The 20,515-nt window shown below is 42.6% G+C and overlaps 1 protein-coding gene across 3 annotated transcripts in view; it reads left to right on the top strand.

The window, feature by feature from the left end:
• ASTN2 (astrotactin 2) overlaps positions 1-20,515 on the top strand; it is a 1,032,132-nt gene that overhangs the window by 267,993 nt on the left and 743,624 nt on the right. For 2 of the 3 annotated variants that reach the window (XM_017949333.2, XM_017949331.2), the window contains exon 4: positions 19,796-19,948. The exons of the other annotated variant lie outside the window; for it this stretch is intronic. In XM_017949333.2, the coding sequence (XP_017804822.2) occupies positions 19,796-19,948 (153 nt within the window). The remainder of the gene's footprint in view (positions 1-19,795; positions 19,949-20,515) is intronic. 3 annotated transcript variants of the gene reach the window in all.

Here is a 20,515-nt window from a genome sequence, read left to right as displayed (position 1 = left end):
TAGTGTCGTGAAATAATAAATATTGACTAGTTCTGAGGCTAGAAAGGAGGACAGAATGGAGTGTTGCTCTCATTTCACAGGCGCTGCTCATCATTTAAAGATTTGCTAGGGTCAAGGACCCAGACTGTAGGAGTTAAGGTGACTCTGCTCCATGCTGCAGAGCTATGAGTCTACCCTGAGTCATTCTTCCTTCTTCATCCAGCAGACTAGCCATGACAAGCCCTCCTCTTGGTGGTGTCAGATGCAAGTGTGGGAGTAGAAATATGTGATGCTTCTTGAAGCCCAGGCTCATAACTAGCACATCCTGAGTTCCCTACACATACCATTCACTAAGGCAAGTCACATAGCCAAGCCCAAGTCAAGGGGCAATGAAGTGTACTGTATCTACAGTGAGGCAGCAGCAAGGTTGTGGAGTTGAAATTGGGGGTAAAAAAATGAGGCAGATACTTCCATGTACCATGGACATTATGAGGATTACATAAAATGATGGCTGTATTTACCTTAAACTAATAACTGTCATGCAGTAAACACTCCATAAACAGTAAATGTTTTTACTGTTACTGTGATTATCTGAATACTGAGATAGAGTTGGAAAATAGGAATGGTACATTTTTTTTTTAATTTATTTATTATTATTATACTGTAAGTTGTAGGGTACATGTGCATAACGTGCAGGTTTGTTACATATGTATACTTGTGCCTTGTTGGTGTGCTGCACCCATCAACTCGTCATTTACATCAGGTATAACTCCCAATGCAATCCCTCCCCCCTCCCCCCTCCCCATGATAGGCCCCGGTGTGTGATGTTCCCCTTCCCGAGTCCAAGTGATCTCATTGTTCAGTTCCCACCTATGAGTGAGAACATGCGGTGTTCGGTTTTCTGTTCTTGTGATAGTTTGCTAAGAATGATGGATTCCAGCTGCATCCATGTCCCTACAAAGGACACAAACTCATCCTTTTTTATGGCTGCATAGTATTCCATGGTGTATATGTGCCACATTTTCTTAATCCAATCTGTCACTGATGGACATTTGGGTTGATTCCAAGTCTTTGCTATTGTGAATAGTGCTGCAATAAACATACGTGTGCATGTGTCTTTATAGCAGCATAATTTATAATCCTTTGGGTATATACCCAGTAATGGGATGGCTGGGTCATATGGTACATCTAGTTCTAGATCCTTGAGGAATCGCCATACTGTTTTCCATAATGGTTGAACTAGTTTACAATCCCACCAACAGTGTAAAAGTGTTCCTATTTCTCCACATCCTCTCCAGCACCTGTTGTTTCCTGACTTTTTAATGATTGCCATTCTAACTGGTGTGAGATGGTATCTCATTGTGGTTTTGATTTGCATTTCTCTGATGGCCAGTGATGATGAGCATTTTTTCATGTGTTTGTTGGCTGTATGAATGTCTTCTTTTGAGAAATGTCTATTCATATCCTTTGCCCACTTTTTGATGGGGTTGTTTGTTTTTTTCTTGTAAATTTGTTTGAGTTCTTTGTAGGTTCTGGATATTAGCCCTTTGTCAGATGAGTAGATTGCAAAAATTTTCTCCCATTCTGTAGGTTGCCTGTTCACTCTGATGGTAGTTTCTTTTGCTGTGCAGAAGCTCTTTAGTTTAATGAGATCTCATTTGTCAATTTTGGCTTTTGCTGCCGTTGCTTTTGGTGTTTTAGACATGAAGTCTTTGCCCATGCCTATGTCCTGAATGGTACTACCTAGGTTTTCCTCTAGGATTTTTATGGTATTAGGTCTAACATTTAAGTCTCTAATCCATCTTGAATTAATTTTCTTATAAGGAGTAAGGAAAGGATCCTGTTTCAGCTTTCTACTTATGGCTAGCCAATTTTCCCAGCACCATTTATTAAATAGGGAATCCTTTCCCCATTTCTTGTTTCTCTCAGGTTTGTCAAAGATCAGATGGCTGTAGATGTGTGGTATTATTTCTGAGGACTCTGTTCTGTTCCATTGGTCTATATCTCTGTTTTGGTACCAGTACCATGCTGTTTTGGTTACTGTAGCCTTGTAGTATAGTTTGAAGTCAGGTAGCGTGATGCCTCCAGCTTTGTTCTTTTGACTTAGGATTGTCTTGGAGATGCGGGCTCTTTTTTGGTTCCATATGAACTTTAAAGCAGTTTTTTCCAATTCTGTGAAGAAACTCATTGGTAGCTTGATGGGGATGGCATTGAATCTATAAATTACCTTGGGCAGTATGGCCATTTTCACGATATTGATTCTTCCTATCCATGAGCATGGTATGTTCTTCCATTTGTTTGTGTCCTCTTTTATTTCACTGAGCAGTGGTTTGTAGTTCTCCTTGAAGAGGTCCTTTACATCCCTTGTAAGTTGGATTCCTAGGTATTTTATTCTCTTTGAAGCAATTGTGAATGGAAGTTCATTCCTGATTTGGCTCTCTGTTTGTCTGTTACTGGTGTATAAGAATGCTTGTGATTTTTGCACATTAATTTTGTATCCTGAGACTTTGCTGAAGTTGCTTATCAGCTTAAGGAGATTTTGGGCCGAGACAATGGGGTTTTCTAAATATACAATCATGTCATCTGCAAACAGGGACAATTTGACTTCTTCTTTTCCTAACTGAATACCCCTGATTTCTTTCTCTTGCCTAATTGCCCTAGCCAGAACTTCCAACACTATGTTGAATAGGAGTGGTGAGAGAGGGCATCCCTGTCTTGTGCCAGTTTTCAAAGGGAATTTTTCCAGTTTTTGCCCATTCAGTATGATATTGGCTGTGGGTTTGTCATAAATAGCTCTTATTATTTTGAGGTACGTTCCATCAATACCGAATTTATTGAGCGTTTTTAGCATGAAGGGCTGTTGAATTTTGTCAAAAGCCTTTTCTGCATCTATTGAAATAATCATGTGGTTCTTGTCTTTGGTTCTGTTTATATGCTGGATTATGTTTATTGATTTGCGAATGTTGAACCAGCCTTGCATCCCAGGGATGAAGCCCACTTGATCATGGTGGATAAGCTTTTTGATGTGTTGTTGAATCCGGTTTGCCAGTATTTTATTGAGGATTTTTGCATCGATGTTCATCAGGGATATTGGTCTAAAATTCTCTTTTTTTGTTGTATCTCTGCCAGGCTTTGGTATCAGGATGATGTTGGCCTCATAAAATGAGTTAGGGAGGATTCCCTCTTTTTCTATTGATTGGAATAGTTTCAGAAGGAATGGTACCAACTCCTCCTTGTACCTCTGGTAGAATTCAGCTGTGAATCCATCTGGTCCTGGACTTTTTTTGGTTGGTAGGCTATTAATTGTTGCCTCAATTTCAGAGCCTGCTATTGGTCTATTCAGGGATTCAACTTCTTCCTGGTTTAGTCTTGGAAGAGTGTAAGTGTCCAGGAAATTATCCATTTCTTCTAGATTTTCCAGTTTATTTGCGTAGAGGTGTTTATAGTATTCTCTGATGGTAGTTTGTATTTCTGTGGGGTCGGTGGTGATATCCCCTTTATCATTTTTAATTGCGTCGATTTGATTTTTCTCTCTTTTCTTCTTTATTAGTCTTGCTAGTGGTCTGTCAATTTTGTTGATCTTTTCAAAAAACCAACTCCTGGATTCATTGATTTTTTGGAGGGTTTTTTGTGTCTCTATCTCCTTCAGTTCTGCTCTGATCTTAGTTATTTCTAGCCTTCTGCTAGCTTTCGAATGTGTTTGCTCTTGCTTCTCTAGTTCTTTTAATTGCGATGTTAGAGTGTCAATTTTAGATCTTTTCTGCTTTCTCTTGTGGGCATTTAGTGCTATAAATTTCCCTCTACACACTGCTTTAAATGTGTCCCAGAGATTCTGGTATGTTGTATCTTTGTTCTCATTGGTTTCAAAGAACATCTTTATTTCTGCCTTCATTTCGTTATGTACCCAGTAGTCATTCAGGAGCAGGTTGTTCAGTTTCCATGTAGTTGAGCGGTTTTGATTGAGTTTCTTAGTCCTGAGTTCTGGTTTGATTGCACTGTGGTCTGAGAGACAGTTTGTTATAATTTCTGTTCTTGTACATTTGCTGAGGAGTGCTTTACTTCCAATTACATGGTCAATTTTGGAATAAGTGTGATGTGGTGCTGAGAAGAATGTATATTCTGTTGATTTGGGGTGGAGAGTTCTATAGATGTCTATTAGGTCTGCTTGCTGCAGAGATGAGTTCAATTCCTGGATATCCTTGTTCACTTTCTGTCTCGTTGATCTGTCTAATGTTGACAGTGGAGTGTTGAAGTCTCCCATTATTATTGTATGGGAGTCTAAGTCTCTTTGTAAGTCTCTAAGGACTTGCTTTATGAATCTGGGTGCTCCTGTATTGGGTGCATATATATTTAGGATAGTTAGCTCTTCCTGTTGAATTGATCCCTTGACCATTATTTAATGGCCTTCTTTGTCTCTTTTGATCTTTGATGGTTTAAAGTCTGTTTTATCAGAGACTAGGATTGCAACCCCCGCTTTTTTTTGTTCTCCATTTGCTTGGTAAATCTTCCTCCATCCCTTTATTTTGAGCCTATGTATGTCTCTGCGTGTGAGATGGGTCTCCTGAATACAGCAGACTGATGGGTCTTGACTCTTTATCCAGTTTGCCAGTCTGTGTCTCTTAATTGGAGCATTTAGTCCATTTACATTTAAGGTTAATATTGTTATGTGTGAACTTGATCCTGCCATTATGATATTAACTGGTTATTTTGCTCATTAGTTGATGCAGTTTCTTCCTAGCCTCGATGGTCTTTACATTTTGGCATGTTTTTGAGATGGCTGGTACCGGTTGTTCCTTTCCATGTTTAGTACTTCCTTCAGGGTCTCTTGTAAGGCAGGCCTAGTGGTGACAAAATCTCTAAGCATTTGCTTATCTGAAAAGGATTTTATTTCTCCTTCACTTATGAAACTTAGTTTGGCTGGATATGAAATTCTGGGTTTAAAATTCTTTTCTTTAAGAATGTTGAATATTGGCCCCCACTCTCTTCTGGCTTGGAGAGTTTCTGCCGAGAGATCTGCTGTGAGTCTGATGGGCTTCCCTTTGTGGGTAACCCGACCTTTCTCTCTGGCTGCCCTTAAGATTTTTTCCTTCATTTCAACTTTGGTGAATCTGGCAATTATGTGTCTTGGAGTTGCTCTTCTCGAGGAGTATCTTTGTGGCGTTCTCTGTATTTCCTGGATTTGAATGTTGGCCTGCCCTACTAGGTTGGGGAAGTTCTCCTGGATGATATCCTGAAGAGTGTTTTCCAACTTGGTTCCATTTTCCCCCTCACTTTCAGGCACCCCAATCAGACGTAGATTTGGTCTTTTTACATAATCCCATACTTCTTGCAGGCTTTGTTCATTTCTTTTTCTTCTTTTTTCTTTTGGTTTCTCTTCTCGCTTCATTTCATTCATTTGATCCTCAATCGCTGATACTCTTTCTTCCAGTTGTTTGAGTCGGTTACTGAAGCTTGTGCATTTGTCACGTATTTCTCGTGTCATGGTTTTCATCTCTTTCATTTCGTTTATGACCTTCTCTGCATTAATTACTCTAGCCATCAATTCTTCCACTTTTTTTTCAAGATTTTTAGTTTCTTTGCGCTGGGTACGTAATTCCTCCTTTAGCTCTGAGAAATTTGATGGACTGAAGCCTTCTTCTCTCATCTCGTCAAAGTCATTCTCCGTCCAGCTTTGATCCGTTGCTGGCAATGAGCTGCGCTCCTTTGCCGGGGGAGATGCGCTCTTGTTTTTTGAATTTCCAGCTTTTCTGCCCTGCTTTTTCCCCATCTTTGTGGTTTTATCTGCCTCTGGTCTTTGATGATGGCGATGTACTGATGGGGTTTTGGTGTAGGTGTCCTTCCTGTTTGATAGTTTTCCTTCTAACAGTCAGGACCCTCAGCTGTAGGTCTGTTGGAGATTGCTTGAGGTCCACTCCAGACCCTGTTTGCCTGGGTATCAGCAGCAGAGGCTGCAGAAGATAGAATATTTCTGAACAGCGAGTGTACCTGTCTGATTCTTGCTTTGGAAGCTTCCTCTCAGGGGTGTACTCCACCCTGTGAGGTGTGGGGTGTCAGACTGCCCCTAGTGGGGGATGTCTCCCAGTTAGGCTACTCAGGGGTCAGGGACCCGCTTGAGCAGGGAGTCTGTCCCTTCTCAGATCTCAACCTCCGTGTTGGGAGATCCACTGCTCTCTTCAAAGCTGTCAGACAGAGTCGTTTGCGTCTGCAGAGGTGTTTGCTGCTTTGTTATTGTTTACTGTGCCCTGCCCCCAGAGGTGGAGTCTACAGAGACAGGCAGGTTTCCTTGAGCTGCTGTGAGCTCCACCCAGTTCGAGCTTCCCAGCAGCTTTGTTTACCTACTTAAGCCTCAGCAATGGCGGGCGCCCCTCCCCCAGCCTCGCTGCTGCCTTGCAGGTAGATCACAGACTGCTGTGCTAGCAATGAGGGAGGCTCCGTGGGTGTGGGACCCTCCCGGCCAGGTGTGGGATATGATCTCCTGGTGTGCCTGTTTGCTCAAAGCGCAGTATTGGGGTGGGAGTTACCCAATTCTCCAGGTGTTGTGTGTCTCAGTTCCCCTGGCTAGGAAAAGGGATTCCCTTCCCCCTTGCGCTTCCCAGGTGAGGCAATGCCTCGCCCTGCTTCAGCTCTCGCTGGTCGGGCTGCAGCAGCTGACCAGTACCGATCGTCCGGCACTCCCCAGTGAGATGAACCCAGTACCTCAGTTGAAAATGCCGAAATCACGGGTCTTCTGTGTCGCTGGCGCTGGGAGTTGAAGACTGGAGCTGCTCCTATTCGGCCATCTTGCTCCGCCCCCTCCGGAATGGTACATTTAGATGAATCCCGGTAACAAATCAACCTGAGAACTTCAAGTTCTTAGGGAAGAAGTGAAACTGGGAGGAAGTAGAATTTCAAGAAAGGAAGGAATTAAAAGTAGGAGAGTGGGGTTCTCCCCTTTCTTCCAACCAGCTGCTGGAAAAGCAACTTTTTCTGGCACATAACAGTTTAATATAAATCTGTCAGCAACAGTTTTATATTCTCCCAAGTGTTTGACACAATATACCTAAATTCAGGACCTAGTGATCTTTTGGAGGTCAAAACACAAGCTTGATAAGCATGAAAGAGCAAGACATGAGAACAGACAGAAGACCATGAGCAGAAACTGTGTCTTTGGAATTAATGTTGCAGCCACATCCAGATTCCAAATCATGGCAAGATCCAAGGTGTAACCATGAATGTGATTGGATGAAGTAGAATGGAGATGATAACCCTAGGTGTTACAGGATCTAGGAAGGATAGTAAAATTTGAACATGAAAGGACAATGTTGAGTCAAAGGCGATCAGTTACCGCAAAGGGAAATGGTTACCGCAAAGTAAATGGATCAGTTACCGCAAAGGGAAATTAGTATTTGTTGAGCTCTGATTCTGTGCAAGACCCTCTGCAGTCTTATCTAGATTAAGCCAGATAACAATAATGATAATAAATGCTATAATTCATTGATGGCTTAATCCAGTTTGGGTAGTGTGTTAAGCACTTTGCTTATATTATTACATTGAATTTTAGCAATACCAAAAGAAGAAACCCCACAATTCTTGAGGAAGATTTATGCTCAACATTTTTCAGAGAAGGAACTGAGGCTTAAAGGAACTTACCCAAAGTCACATAATGAGTTTGAGATATAATGAAGGCTCAAGCCCAAGTCTGTCCAGATCCCTACACTGTGCTCTTGCTGCACCCAGGGTATCTGGGATAACAGTAACAGATGTCAGAAAGGAGAGTGGGGCTGGATAGTAGGGCTATGAAAAGGGGGGGAATTTTTAAATGAGGGTCTTGGAAGAGAAGTAAGATTGGGTAGAAAACAGCAGGCTCTCTTTCCTAGCTTGAAGATGGATTCTGTTGGTAACAAAATTGCCTCTCACTTTAAGCTCCAGGAGAACCAAAGTGTGTGGAATTCTCTGTATAACCCTTGCCCCTTTCTCTTGCTCATAATACGCTTTCTGTCATCTTCTTTCCCGGGTTCCACATCCTTTATTTAAGGCTCTGATCAGTTGGTAGTTTCTCTGGAAATTTTTTATAGCCTTTCTACTTGCAAAAGGAGTTAGAAGACAGGTTTTCAGTATGCTCATGATGCTTTGCTCTCTACCCAAGCATTTAGCACGCTCTGTTTTCATTATCTTTACCTCCCTCTTGCACTAAACAGTGTCCTGTTTTAAAAAGGGACAGTGTTCATTTTATCACTGTGTCCCCAGTGCCTGCCCCTGGATACAGCACCCACTAATGGTATTGAAGAAGAACTCCATTGTAAGGTATAGGTGGCTCTAGTTCCACGGAGTTCTGAGCCATATGATGTGGCCTCCCTGTAAAGTCATGGACAAGCTAGATTTGGGAGGGAGGAATTTGGCTAGTGACTTTGATTCCCATTGGATTCCACTGTCCATGCTGAGCAGATGATCTGGATTTGCTATGACTAATGGTTTAAGATTTTTATTACTTATTTTATTTTATTTTTTTGTGAATAGCAGGGCATAGTGGCATGTCTCTAGTCTCAGATACTCAAGAGGCTGAGGTGGGAGGACCCCTTGAGCCAAGGGGTTTGAGTCTAGCCTAAGCAACATAGGGAGACTCCATCTCTTTTTAAAAATGTTTTTTGGCACAATAAAAATATACTCAATCTCTGACTAGGTGTGGTCACTCACACCCGCAGTCCCAGTGTTTTGGGAGGCTGAGTCAGGGATTACTTGAGGCCAGGCGTTCAAGACCAACCCGGGCAACATAGGCCCCATCTTCACAAATAATTTTAAAAACAAAATTATCCAGGCACGGTGATGTGCACCTGTAGTACCACCTACTCAGGAGTCTGGGGCAGGAAGATCGCTTGAGACCAGATGTTCAAGGCTGCAGTGAGCTATATGATCGTATCACTGTACTCCAGTCTGGATGACAAAATGAGGCCATGTCTCTTAAAAATGTATTTACAGTGTATCAGACACTGTGATATGCATTTAGCATCTCAGTTAATCCTAAACCAGCTTATTAGGTTTGGAATTGCAAGCCTCATTTTAACAGTTAGGGAAGCTGAGACTCTGAGTGTTGTTATTTGTCCAAGTCTCACAGCTGGTAAGAGACTGTGGCTGATTTCAAAGCCTTCCCTTCCTGCACATTGAGATCAAGGTGGTAATGAAGCGATCCAGAAGCCTTAGACCCAAGCTGTTTACTTACTTGACCCTTTTTTCCTTGAAAAGGATTTGTGGGCCTATAGTATCAACTCCAACATCCAACCTTTGGGTTGTCCATTACCTCTCTGGTCTCTGTAACATGGAAGTTCAGTTTGTAAGGATAAGATTAGTTGAGGGAGGTGAAAGTGTTTTGCAAACTGAAGAATGCAGTTCTTGTATTTACTGCATTCATCTTCATGAAAGCGCATTCATTTACATTTAGAAACACGGGATGATGGAACTGGAGAGAATCTTAGAGACCATCTGTGTTCTGGCTAGGGACTGTGAAGCCAGCTCCAGAGAACCTGGAAGGTATTGTGTTTTTAACAGAACAGAGAAAAATATCACTACATTTAATTCCATCATTCAAACTCAATGCAGTTCTCCTAGCAGGAATCATGACCACCCTACAAGTCTGCAGTATTAACTGACAGGCCCAAGATCTTGTATATAAGAAAAGGCTATTCCCAAGTTTTCCAATTTATATTTGCTCCTTTTTGTTCATTTGTCTTGTCTGCAGGCACGTGCTTGAAGATAAGCTATGCCAGGCACCAAAGGTTTAAGAAAATGTGCAGGAGGAACAACTAAAATGAGAGAAAATTCAATCCATCAGTTTTTACCCCTGAGAGTTGGAAAGAGGAAGCCATTTTTAAAAATGTGTGCTTGGGTTTTAAATTTATTCTAGTCGTGAAGCATTCTCATCTGCCTAAGGAACACTAGTTGTTTTCTTTCTTCTTATTTTTCAGGAAGAGGTGACTTCTATATATCTGGAATATTGTATTCAGTGAATGGACTCTCACAATTTCCAAATTGGGTGGTTTTTTTTTTGCATTTACGTTGGGTCTTCCCAGCTGAGGTGTACCTTAGGACTAGGATGTCTTCTCTTATCACCTTGCCCCAAGTCCTGGCATTTGACTATGCCAAGTCCAAAGCCTGAGGACACAAATTGAGGTTGCATTGGTCAGAGTTCTTTAGAGAAACAGAACCAAGAAGACACAAACACACGTGCGTGCGCGCGCGCACACACACACACACACACACACACGCAACACCCTATTAGTTATATATATTCTCTATCCTTCTATTTCCTTTCATCTGTCTATCTAACCAGAGATTTATTTTAAGAAACTGATTCAGGCCGAGTGTGGTGGCTCATGCCTGTAATCCCAGCACTTTGGGAGGCCGAGGCAGGTGGATCACAAAGTCAAGAGTTCAAGACCAGCCTGGCCAACTTGGTGAAACCCCATCTCTACTAAAAATACAAAAAATTAGCCAGGTGTGGTGGTGCATGCCTGTGGTCCCAGATACTCAGGAGGCTGAGGCAGGAGAATCACTTGAACCTGGGAGGCAGAGGTTGCAGTGAGCCGAGATTGTGCCATTGTACTCCACCTTGGGCAATAGAGTGAGACTCCATCTCAAAAAAAAAAAAAAAAAAAAAAAGACAGAAAGAAAAAGAAAAGAAAAGAAAGAAACTGGTTCATGTGATTGTGGAGGCTGGCAAGTTCCAAATCTGTAAGGTAGGCCAGCAAGCTAAAGACCCAGGGAAGAGTTGATATTGCGGCTCAAGTCCAAACGTAGTGTATTCCTCTAACTCAGAAAGGTTAGTTTTTGTTCCATCAAGGCTTTCATTTGAGTGGATGAGGCTCTTGCGCCGTATGGAGAATGTTCTGTTTTACTCCAATTTTATTGATTTGAATGTTTATGTCATCTAAAAAAATATAGACAAAAATGTCTTCACAGATATGCCTAGAATAATGTTTGGCCAAATACCTGGGTATCATGGTTTAGCAAATTGGCACACAAAATTAAGTGTCACAAGATCTGAGGTTAAAATTATCCTAAAATTTGGGAAAGCAGGAAGGAGTAGTGGAATAGGAGATTTGAGTGCTAGACCTTGGTCTGCTGCTAACTTTATCATGAGTTTATCTCTTGATGCCTCTATTTTCACATTTGAACGAAAGGGGGAATGTATAATTTCTAAGGGAGTTTGCAAAGTGGCTATTTTATGATGCCAAAAGTTTCAAAATGAATGAGAAAGAATGAGTTAAATGAAAAGTCATGAAACTGACAGGTTAGTGAGAGAAAGCTGAATAACGACTACTCTTTCTTGAGCATTTACTATGTTCTAGAAGCTCTGTTAGACATTTTTTGTACATAATTACATTTTTTTTTTTTTTTTTTGAGACGGAGTCTCGCTCTGTCGCCCAGGCTGGAGTGCAGTGGCCAGATCTCAGCTCACTGCAAGCTCCGCCTCCCGGGTTCCTGCTATTCTCCTGCCTCAGCCTCCCGAGTAGCTGGGACCACAGGCGCCGCCACCTCGCCCGGCTAATTTTTTGTGTTTTTAGTAGAGACAGGGTTTCGCCGTGTTAGCCAGGATGGTCTCGATCTCCTGACCTTGTGATCCGCCCGTCTCGGCCTCCCAAAGTGCTGGGATTACAGGCTTGAGCCACCGTGCCCGGCCACATAATTACATTTAATCGTCCCAAGAACCCTGCAGACATTTACAGAGGAGGATACCAAGGATTGCAAAAGTGAAAGAAGTAACTCCAGGCCATGCACATGCAGAGTTGATACTGGAACTCGAGTGAGCTTTCTCACTTGCACTAGGCAATATGGTCAATGTCCATCTGCTTCTTGGTTCTCTTAGTACAGTTCTGCAGTGAGACATGGGTCAGCCCTGGAACCTCCATGGTGGACAGTCTTGAGCAAGGGTCCACTGGCATAGCAGGCTAATCTCCAATCAAGTCAAGCCACTCACTGGTTTCAGCCAGCGCCAGATTTCCTAGGGCTCTGTGCCTAGGTGATCTGAAGAGGAGCTAAGCTATCAGAGCCCTATCCAGGCCCAGAAACATCACATCCAAACTCCATAATTAAGATACCCATCCCCACCCACCAAGCCAACCAGAGAGGGAGTACTTATAGTGTGCAGCAATGGATAAGGCCAGAGCATTGGAGTCACCATAACCTGAGTCCAAATCCCAGTTCTATTGTCTTTAACCTGCATGACCTCTAAAAACCATGTAACATCTCTGAGTCTTGCTATCCTCATCTCTAAACGGAAGTTATTGATACTTACCTTTCCAAGTTGTTAGGGGGAGCAAGTGAGAAAGCATAAGGAAATACGAGGCTCCCTACCTAGCAAAAAATTGGTGCTCAAGAAATGTGAATTTTCTTATGTCACAGACTGATGTCTGAAAAAATTAAAGACGGCGAGCAAAGTGATACTGGAACTTCAACTCAAACCCATATGCATTTCATTGGTGGAACATCCTGGGTGGTTGTGTGAGGAAGAGAACCATGGATAACAGTTGTAGGGAGGGGGTTGTGTGTGTGTGTTTGTTTTGAGTCAGAGTTTCACTCTCTCACCCAGACTGGAGTGCAATGGCGTGATCTCAGCTCACTGCAACCTCCACCTCCCAGGTTCAAGTGATTCTCTGCCTCAGCTTCCTGAATAGCTGGGATTACAGGCATGCATCACCACACCTGGCTAATTTTTGCATTTTAAATAGAGATGGGGTTTCCTCATGTTGGCCAGGCTGGTCTTGAGGATGACAGTTTAAATGTACAGTTTTTGAGTATCAGTGTAGACAAAATGTGTAGTGCCTCTTCTCCAGGGTAGAAGCTGAGGCTTGCCTGGTATCTGGAAACCCCCACAACACTTATGCCTTTGCAAAATGACTCGGGGTCCACCCTCTTTTATGCCTTATTTTAAAAAATAATATCAATGAACAAATAATAATTGTACATACTTACGGGATGCAGTATAATATTTTGATACATGCTCATAATGTGCAGTGATCAAATTAGGATAATTAGCCTATCTATCACCTCAAAGCTTGGTCATTTCTTTGTGTTAGGAACATTCAAAATCCTCTCTTCTAGCTATTTGAAAAAATACAATAAATTATTGGTTACTACAGTCACCCTACAGTGCTGTAGAACACTAGAACTTAGTCCTTCTATCTTTTTCATTTTTTTTTTCTCATAGAACAGATGGTATTACATTATATGAGTAAATTCTTCAGTGGTGATCTGTGGAATTTCGGTGCACCCATCACCTGAGCATTGGACACTGAACCCAGTTGGTAGTGTTTTATCCCTCACCGTGAACTTTTATGCCTTCTTCTTTCTCTTGTTTTCCTTTCCCTGTCTCCTCGCCTGTCCTCTGTAGCCTTTCCCTCTGTGTTCTGCCTCTCCGCTCCTTCCTACTCATCTTTGACCCCCTCTTTCTTGTCTCCTCTTCTTTATTATTGAGCACAGTTCTCTCTTTCATTCTTGTTTTTTTCCTCCTCTTCCCTCCTGTCTTTTCCTTTCCCCTCCTGTCTCTCTAGCTTTGCTTGGATACCAGGGCTCTCTTCCTCAGGCCCCAGTGGTTTGTCACCATTAAGCTTGACAATCTCTCATATGTCAATTAGAAAGAGGCGGCGTTCCCCTCCCCTCCCTCCCTTTCCTGGGCCTGCCGCGATGCTCAGATCAAGCACCATCTGTTGCATTCATCCAGGCGATGGGTGAGCATTTTGCCGCTCTGGGGAGTCAGAGCTCAGCGGGTACCAGGAGGTAATGTGGCTTGTTTGGACAACTTGATATATTGATATTGATAGAGCTGCTGAATGGGGTCGGGAGGGATCATGGATAGGGGGAGTTGTATGCAGGATGAAATCGGCCGTGGAGAGGTTTCAAAGCACTTCCCCCTCTAAGCCTGCCTGGGCTTTTGGCACTGTCACTGAGGCAAGAGCAGCCAAACAGATGGATGGGATTTGCTACAGTGGGGATTAGAAACCCTTGCAGCTCAGGGGAGCACCCCTTCCTTCTCTGTGTGCCTTCTTTTCCCAGCCAGTCAAATCTGTATCAGCTTAGAAGAAAGAAAACAGAAATTACAAAATGGAAAGAGGCTGACCTTTAGGAAATGTTGAATGTCAGAGCCATGAAAAAAAAAGAGGGAAGCTGAATGATATATCAGTCAAGGTCCCAGCTGGACAAAGAACACAGCTTCAAATGGGATTTTTTTAAAAAAAGAATTCAATGAAGTGGCTATTTATAGAGGTGCAGGCAAAGTAAAAAGAATCAACATAGGAATTTCAAGGTACCAGGACCAGAAGTGTCGGGAAGCCACTACTGAATTCTAGAACTGAAGAGACTGGGAGAAGACGTGGTTTTACTGGACCCTGTGAGAACTGGGACTGCGGAAAAGGGACACTGGGCAGAAAGCTGTAATTGTTGAGAATCTCAGTCTCTATCGGAAACATGGTACTGAAACAGGAAGGGAGAAAGGAAAGAAATACCTTCAAATTCCTCCCATATCTTTCTGGGGCATCCCACGGGCCAAACCCAACTAGTAGCCATCGAACAAGGAGCGGGTGGCACAGCGCAGAGGTTGGGGGGTGGATCTGGGAGTGTGAATGGAGAACAGCCAGCAGAAGCCAGGAATGAGCAGAGGTTCTGCTGCCTCTGTTCTGCCAGCACAGAAGCTCATGTTCTCAGCCACTACCCACAGTCACTGTCTACCTTTTCTAAGGAATGCAGGTATTGAGTCTCCATAGAGTCCAGCTCTCTCCTGTGCGTGTGTGATCCACATAACTCCCTGTCTACACAGCATCTCCACTTAGACATCTGAAAGACATTCTGAGGTTTTCATATAGAAAAACTTCCTATCAGGTACTATGCTTATTACCTGGGTGATAAAATAATCTGCACACCAACCTCCCCTGACACACAGTTTACCTTGTAACAAACCTGTACATGCCTGTAATCCCAACACTTTGAGAGGCTGAGGCAGGCCAATCACTTGTAGTCAGGAGTTCGAGACCAGCCTGGCCAACATGGTGAAACCCCATTTCTACTAAAAATCCTATATATAGTATAGGCATGGTGGTGCACGCCTATAATCCCCGCTAGTCGGGAGGCTGAGGCATGAGAATTGCTTGAACCCAGGAGGCAGCAGAGGTTACAGTGAGCTGAGATCACGCCACTGCACACCAGCCTGGGTGACAGAGAGAGACTCCATCTCAAAAAAAAAGAAAAAACAAAACAAACAAAAACTCGTGTTCACTCCTCTCAAATGTCATCTCTCACAATGTTCCTTCTCTTACTGAGGAACCATCATCCATATCTGTGCAAGCCAGGAGACCAGGAGTCATCCTTAATCCCTCCTTTTCCCTTATCAATCAGTCTCCACCTTCTGAGCACGTTTTACCTGTAACTTTCAAATTTGCCCACTCCTCTGTCTCTAGTACTTGGCTACTTGTGTCTACTCTCTCTACTACTCTATCTACTCTCTGTCTCTACCCGAGCGACCCCATGCCAGGCTGCCACCATCGCATACTACAATTTCTTTATGACTACATTGTCTTCCTGGTTGGTCTTCTCACTTTCATTCCTGTCCTTCTCCAGTAAATTTTTTCTCTCTTCTACCAGAGCAATCAGCAATCTTCCCGCTAAATGCAAATCTGATCACATCACTCTCCAGTCTAACCTTCAGCATCCTGTTCTTAACAAAGCCTCAAGGGTTAGGGCTAGGATTAGGGTTTTCTATTTTTGTTTTTTTTCTCCAGTATTATCTCACATTGCCTGCTTTCAGTGATTCGGCCCCAGCTGCAGATTACAGCCCCTCCCATATTCTTTCTCCCCAAGAGGTCTCTGTGTAGACTGTTTCCTCTGCCTCTTTTGCTGTCCTCACTTCACTCCTCCTAATCTCTGCTACTTCCTCTCCATCCGATTAACTATACTCTAAGACCTTAGTCACACTGCTCACTTCATTGGAGCAAATTTCCATGATTTTCCTAGACTAGCTCATAGTCTTCTAATATAGCCTTTCATGTCATCCTTCATCTCTCCTTTAGAGAACATATCACTTGTAAATTTTACATTCAGATGTCAATTATTAATTAATGTTGGTCTTCTTATCTATATGGCAAGCATGAGGAAATTGTGTGGTTTTATTCACTATTTTACCTCGTTATGGATTGAATGTTTGTGTCCACCTCCCCACCAAATTCTTGTATTGAAACCCTAACCACCCGTCTGACTGTGCTTTAGTCTTCTCAAGCTACCATAACAAAATACAGGCTGAGTATCCCTTATCCAACATGCTTGAGACCAGAAGTGTTTTTGATTTTTTTTTTATTTTTAATTTTGGAATATTTGCATTTCATATACCAGTGGACATCCCTAATCCAAAATCCAAAATATTCCCTTGGAGAGGGTATGGGGAAGGCGGAGATGGTTAATGGGTTAAAAAAAATAGTTAGAAAAAATGAATAAGGCCTATCTGATAGCACAACAGAGTGATTATAGTCAATAATAACTCCATTGTGTATTTTAGATAACTTGAAGAGTATAATTGGTTTGTTTGTAATTCAAATAATAAATACTTGAAGGGATGGATACCCTATTCTCCATGCTGTGCTTATTTCACCCTGCATGCCAGTATCAAAATGTCTCTTTTACTCCATAAACATATACACCTTCTATGTACCCACAAAAACGAAAAAGAAAATTTTTTTAATGCTTCCAAAATCATTTCCTTGGAGCAGGGTGTCCAATCCTTTGGTTTCCCTGAACCACATTCAAAGAAGAATGGGCCACACATAAAATACACTAACATTAATAATAACTGATGAACTAAAAACCAAAAATCAAAAACAAATGAACAAAAAACAAAAAATTCAAATCTCCTAATGTTTTATGGAAGTTTATGAATTTGCGTTAGGGCTGCATTCAAAGCTGCTCTGGGCTGCATGTGACCCCTGGGCTGCGGGTTGGACAAGTTTGCCTCAGAGAATGACATTAAAGCATCATGTCCATGCTCAAAAGGTTTCAGATTTTGGAGCATTTCAGATTTCAGATTTTTGGATTCGGGATGCTTAACCTGTAGACTGGGTGCCTTAAACAAGAGAAATTTATTTTCTCATACTTCTGGAGGCTGAAAAGTCAAGATCAAGGTGCCAGCATGTTTGAGTTCTGGCGAGGGTCCTCTTCCTGGCCTGCAGATGCCACCCCTTACTGTGTCCTCTCACAGCCTTCCCTCAGTGTGTGGCCATAGGAAGAGAGTGGGGTCTTTCTTTCTTACCCTTTTTATAAGGTCACCTATCCTATCAGATTGGGATCCCATTCTTATGACCTCATCTAACCTTAATTACCTACTAAAACCCTCGCCTCCAAATACAGTCACACTGGGAGTTAGAGCTCCAGCATGTAAATTGGGGAAGGAGGGAACACAATTTGATCTGTGGTTGTGTCTGGAGATAGAATCTTTGGGAGGTAATTAAGATTAAATGAGGTCAAAAGAAGGGGTCCTGATCTGATTGAACTTTGGCCTTATCAAAAGAGGAAGGGAGAGTTTATTCTCTCTTCTCTCTCTCTTTCCCTGCTCCCCCACAGAGTGAGGACACAGGGAGGAGAAGGTGGCCATCTGTAAGCCAGGAATAGAAATCTCACCAAAACCACCCTGATGTTGAACTTTTAGCCTTCAGAACTGTGAAAAAAATAAATGTCTGTTGTTTAAGACAATCAAGCTATGATATTTTTGTTATGGCAGCCCAAACTAAGCTATGTCTTTGGTTCGCAGCATTGGTATATAAAGTTTTTTTCTGTAAATTCTGTTGAATGAATGAATCAATGAATCAATGCAGAAATGAATGAATGAATATTGATAGACCCTATGTGGGTCATTCCCTTTGAGGATTCCAAACTGTGGCTTATTCTGGACTTTTGACCAAAGTGTAGCCCACCTGTTACAATTTTGGGCAAAGCACTTTTCTCTCTGGGTTTAAGGAATCAAAACTGGGCATGTCATTGATTCTCGGAATTGTACTGTAGGCTATAGCTGGAGGATTCTTCATCCCAGGCTTGGAGAAGGGAACCCATGTCTGGAATCTTCTTGGTTCATCTTCAAGTACACGTAATTGAGATATCTGTGGAGAGAGATAGCAAAGGAGGCAGATGAGGAAACTGTAATGCTACCACATGATTCATTTTTACTGTCAATTGTCTTTCTTCCTTAGTAATCATACCTTTTCCCTGTCACCCTCAAGATGGGACTTCTCACAAAACCCAATACCAGAGCAAGCCCTCTAGATCTGACTTACTCTGCAGACACATCTGTCTAAGCTGATAAGCTTCCCTGAGAAAACAGGAGCTCCTTAGAAATGAATACTGGGATGTTCAGGAGCCTTCTTTGTCTAGTCTGATGAAGCCCCTTCAAAGAAACAGAAATCGTTGGCACATCCCATCTCTTGGCATCAGACAGCAGGTAGCTCAAACTGAAGAAGAAATTTCTGAACCTCTGGAGACATAGATGGAGGGAGGGCTGAGTTTGAAGATTTCAAAGTCAGGGCTGTCTTTGGGAATTTCTCAGAACAAAGGCACTGAGGCTATTCAGCAGATTTTCTTTTCTTCTTTTTGGTTTTCTCTCCTTGCTTTTTATGTTGCCTCTTTCCTTCCTTCTCAAGCTTTTCTGTTATTTTTTTCCTTTTATCTTCCAACTTTTTCTCTCTGCCCTTCTGACCTTACTTTCTCCATGTACTGAACTTTCTACCAGTTTCAATTTTGAAACTTTTTTGGAAATGTGGCTACTAACAGTTCATTGGAAGGTATTGGTGCAAATGGAATATTGGACAAGGGGTTAGAAGGCTTGACTCTGCTACTTCCTATCTTGGAGCAAGTCATATATTGTGTTTTGGAGCTTCAACGTCCCCTCAATAAAATGGGTTTATGTTGCTAAGTGATCGACATATCCACAGTACTGTTGTTGTGTCTCCTAAAATACTGTGTAACCTTCGCTGCCACTGCCCTGGTTCAGGCCACCATTGCCTTTGGCTGGCTACTTCCAAAGCATCAGTCCAGGCCTCCTTTCCTCCCTCAATTTGGATTCTCCATACTTTAGTTAGTGATTGTTTTCAAAGTGACTTAACTTGAACACAGCAATTTCCTGTTTAAAACCTTTTGGTGATTACCTTTTGCCATTAGGATACAATTTATACTCCTAAGTGTGGCCTACCAGATGTCCTTTTCACTCCAACCTCATCTCTTTGCAAGCTCCCTTGCAACTACCATAAATTACTTTCCATGGCTCAAGCACCATGCTTCTTCTGGCTTCAGATCATCATACATACTTTTCCTTCCATCCAGGATGCTGTCTTCTCTGGTCTATCCAACATCACCCTGATCCTGCTTTCTTTACTAATTCTTACTCATCCTTAAGGTCTCATCCTAAATATTGCCTCCTTCTGGAAGCCTACCTGATTCTCAGATGGGTTAGTTGACCCTTTTCAGTGATCCTCTGGAATTTTGTACTCTTCTATTGCAAAACTATTGTACAATGTTAGAATTGTCTAGATATGTCTCCTATTGAAATAAGAATTACTTGAATAATGAATTGTGTCTCACATTTCACTACCAAGCCCTCTAGTCTCAAGGGCCTAGAGCAGTATCTGGAACGTAGTAAATGTTGAATACATAAGTATGTAATCCAACAGATACATCTGTGGTTAGACTGATAGGTTGTGATTCTATATCTTCAATGGGTCAGGGAGGGAGTTTCAAGGAATTAGGGTGGCCAGGCCTAGTGCTCTAGGGGCTGAGGGTGGGCTCAAGCCCTAACCTCAGCTCCATTGCTACCTTATAGCAGCAGCTGAGGTGACTCAGGAGACAGTGGAGTCCCTGATGCAGAAGTTCAAGGAGAGTTTCCGCGCTAACACGCCCATCGAGATCGGTCAGCTGCAACCAGCCCTGCGCAGCACGTCGGCAGGAAAGAGGAAGCGGAGGAGCAAGTCTCGAGGTAGGCCCTCCTGGCACATCTGGCCAGGAAGTCAGAAGGCTGTTCCCTGATTCCAAAGATGCTAGGAAGATCTGTGCCTTCTTCCCTTGCTTCCCTGTGCTTATAGAACGCGTGCCACTCTCTCCCTGATAAATCCCCTTGGAGGCTGAAGACCTATGCTCCCTACACCCAGAGCTAACCTCTCTGAGCCCCAAGTGCCTCAGCTGAGAATGAGAATGGATCGTATAAATTTTACAGTGACTGAGATGAGCAACTATATATGGAAAGTGTGTAACACCAGGACCTCTGCAGAGTAGATGTTCTTTACATTGTCGCTGGTCAGAGAGTACAAAGTGGCAGAGCATTCTAGTAGGAGACATCCTTAGACTGGGAGCCAGAAACAGGGATCTGAGCCTACTTTTTAGTAGGCTGAATAACATAATGATCAAGAGTGGTATTGTAAATTAGACAGAATTAATTCAACTTTTGTTTCTGCTGCTACCTAGCTATCTCACTCAGGGCAAATCCCTCTACTTCTCCAAGCCACTCTTGTCTCACAGGGTTGTAAGAATATCTCAGCACAGTTCC

Source organism: Papio anubis, chromosome 13 (assembly GCF_008728515.1).
Source record: "Papio anubis isolate 15944 chromosome 13, Panubis1.0, whole genome shotgun sequence".
NCBI classification, from domain to species: domain Eukaryota; kingdom Metazoa; phylum Chordata; class Mammalia; order Primates; family Cercopithecidae; genus Papio; species Papio anubis.
The sequence above is the reverse complement of the archived record's forward strand: the minus strand, read 5'-3'. Positions and strand labels throughout refer to the sequence as shown.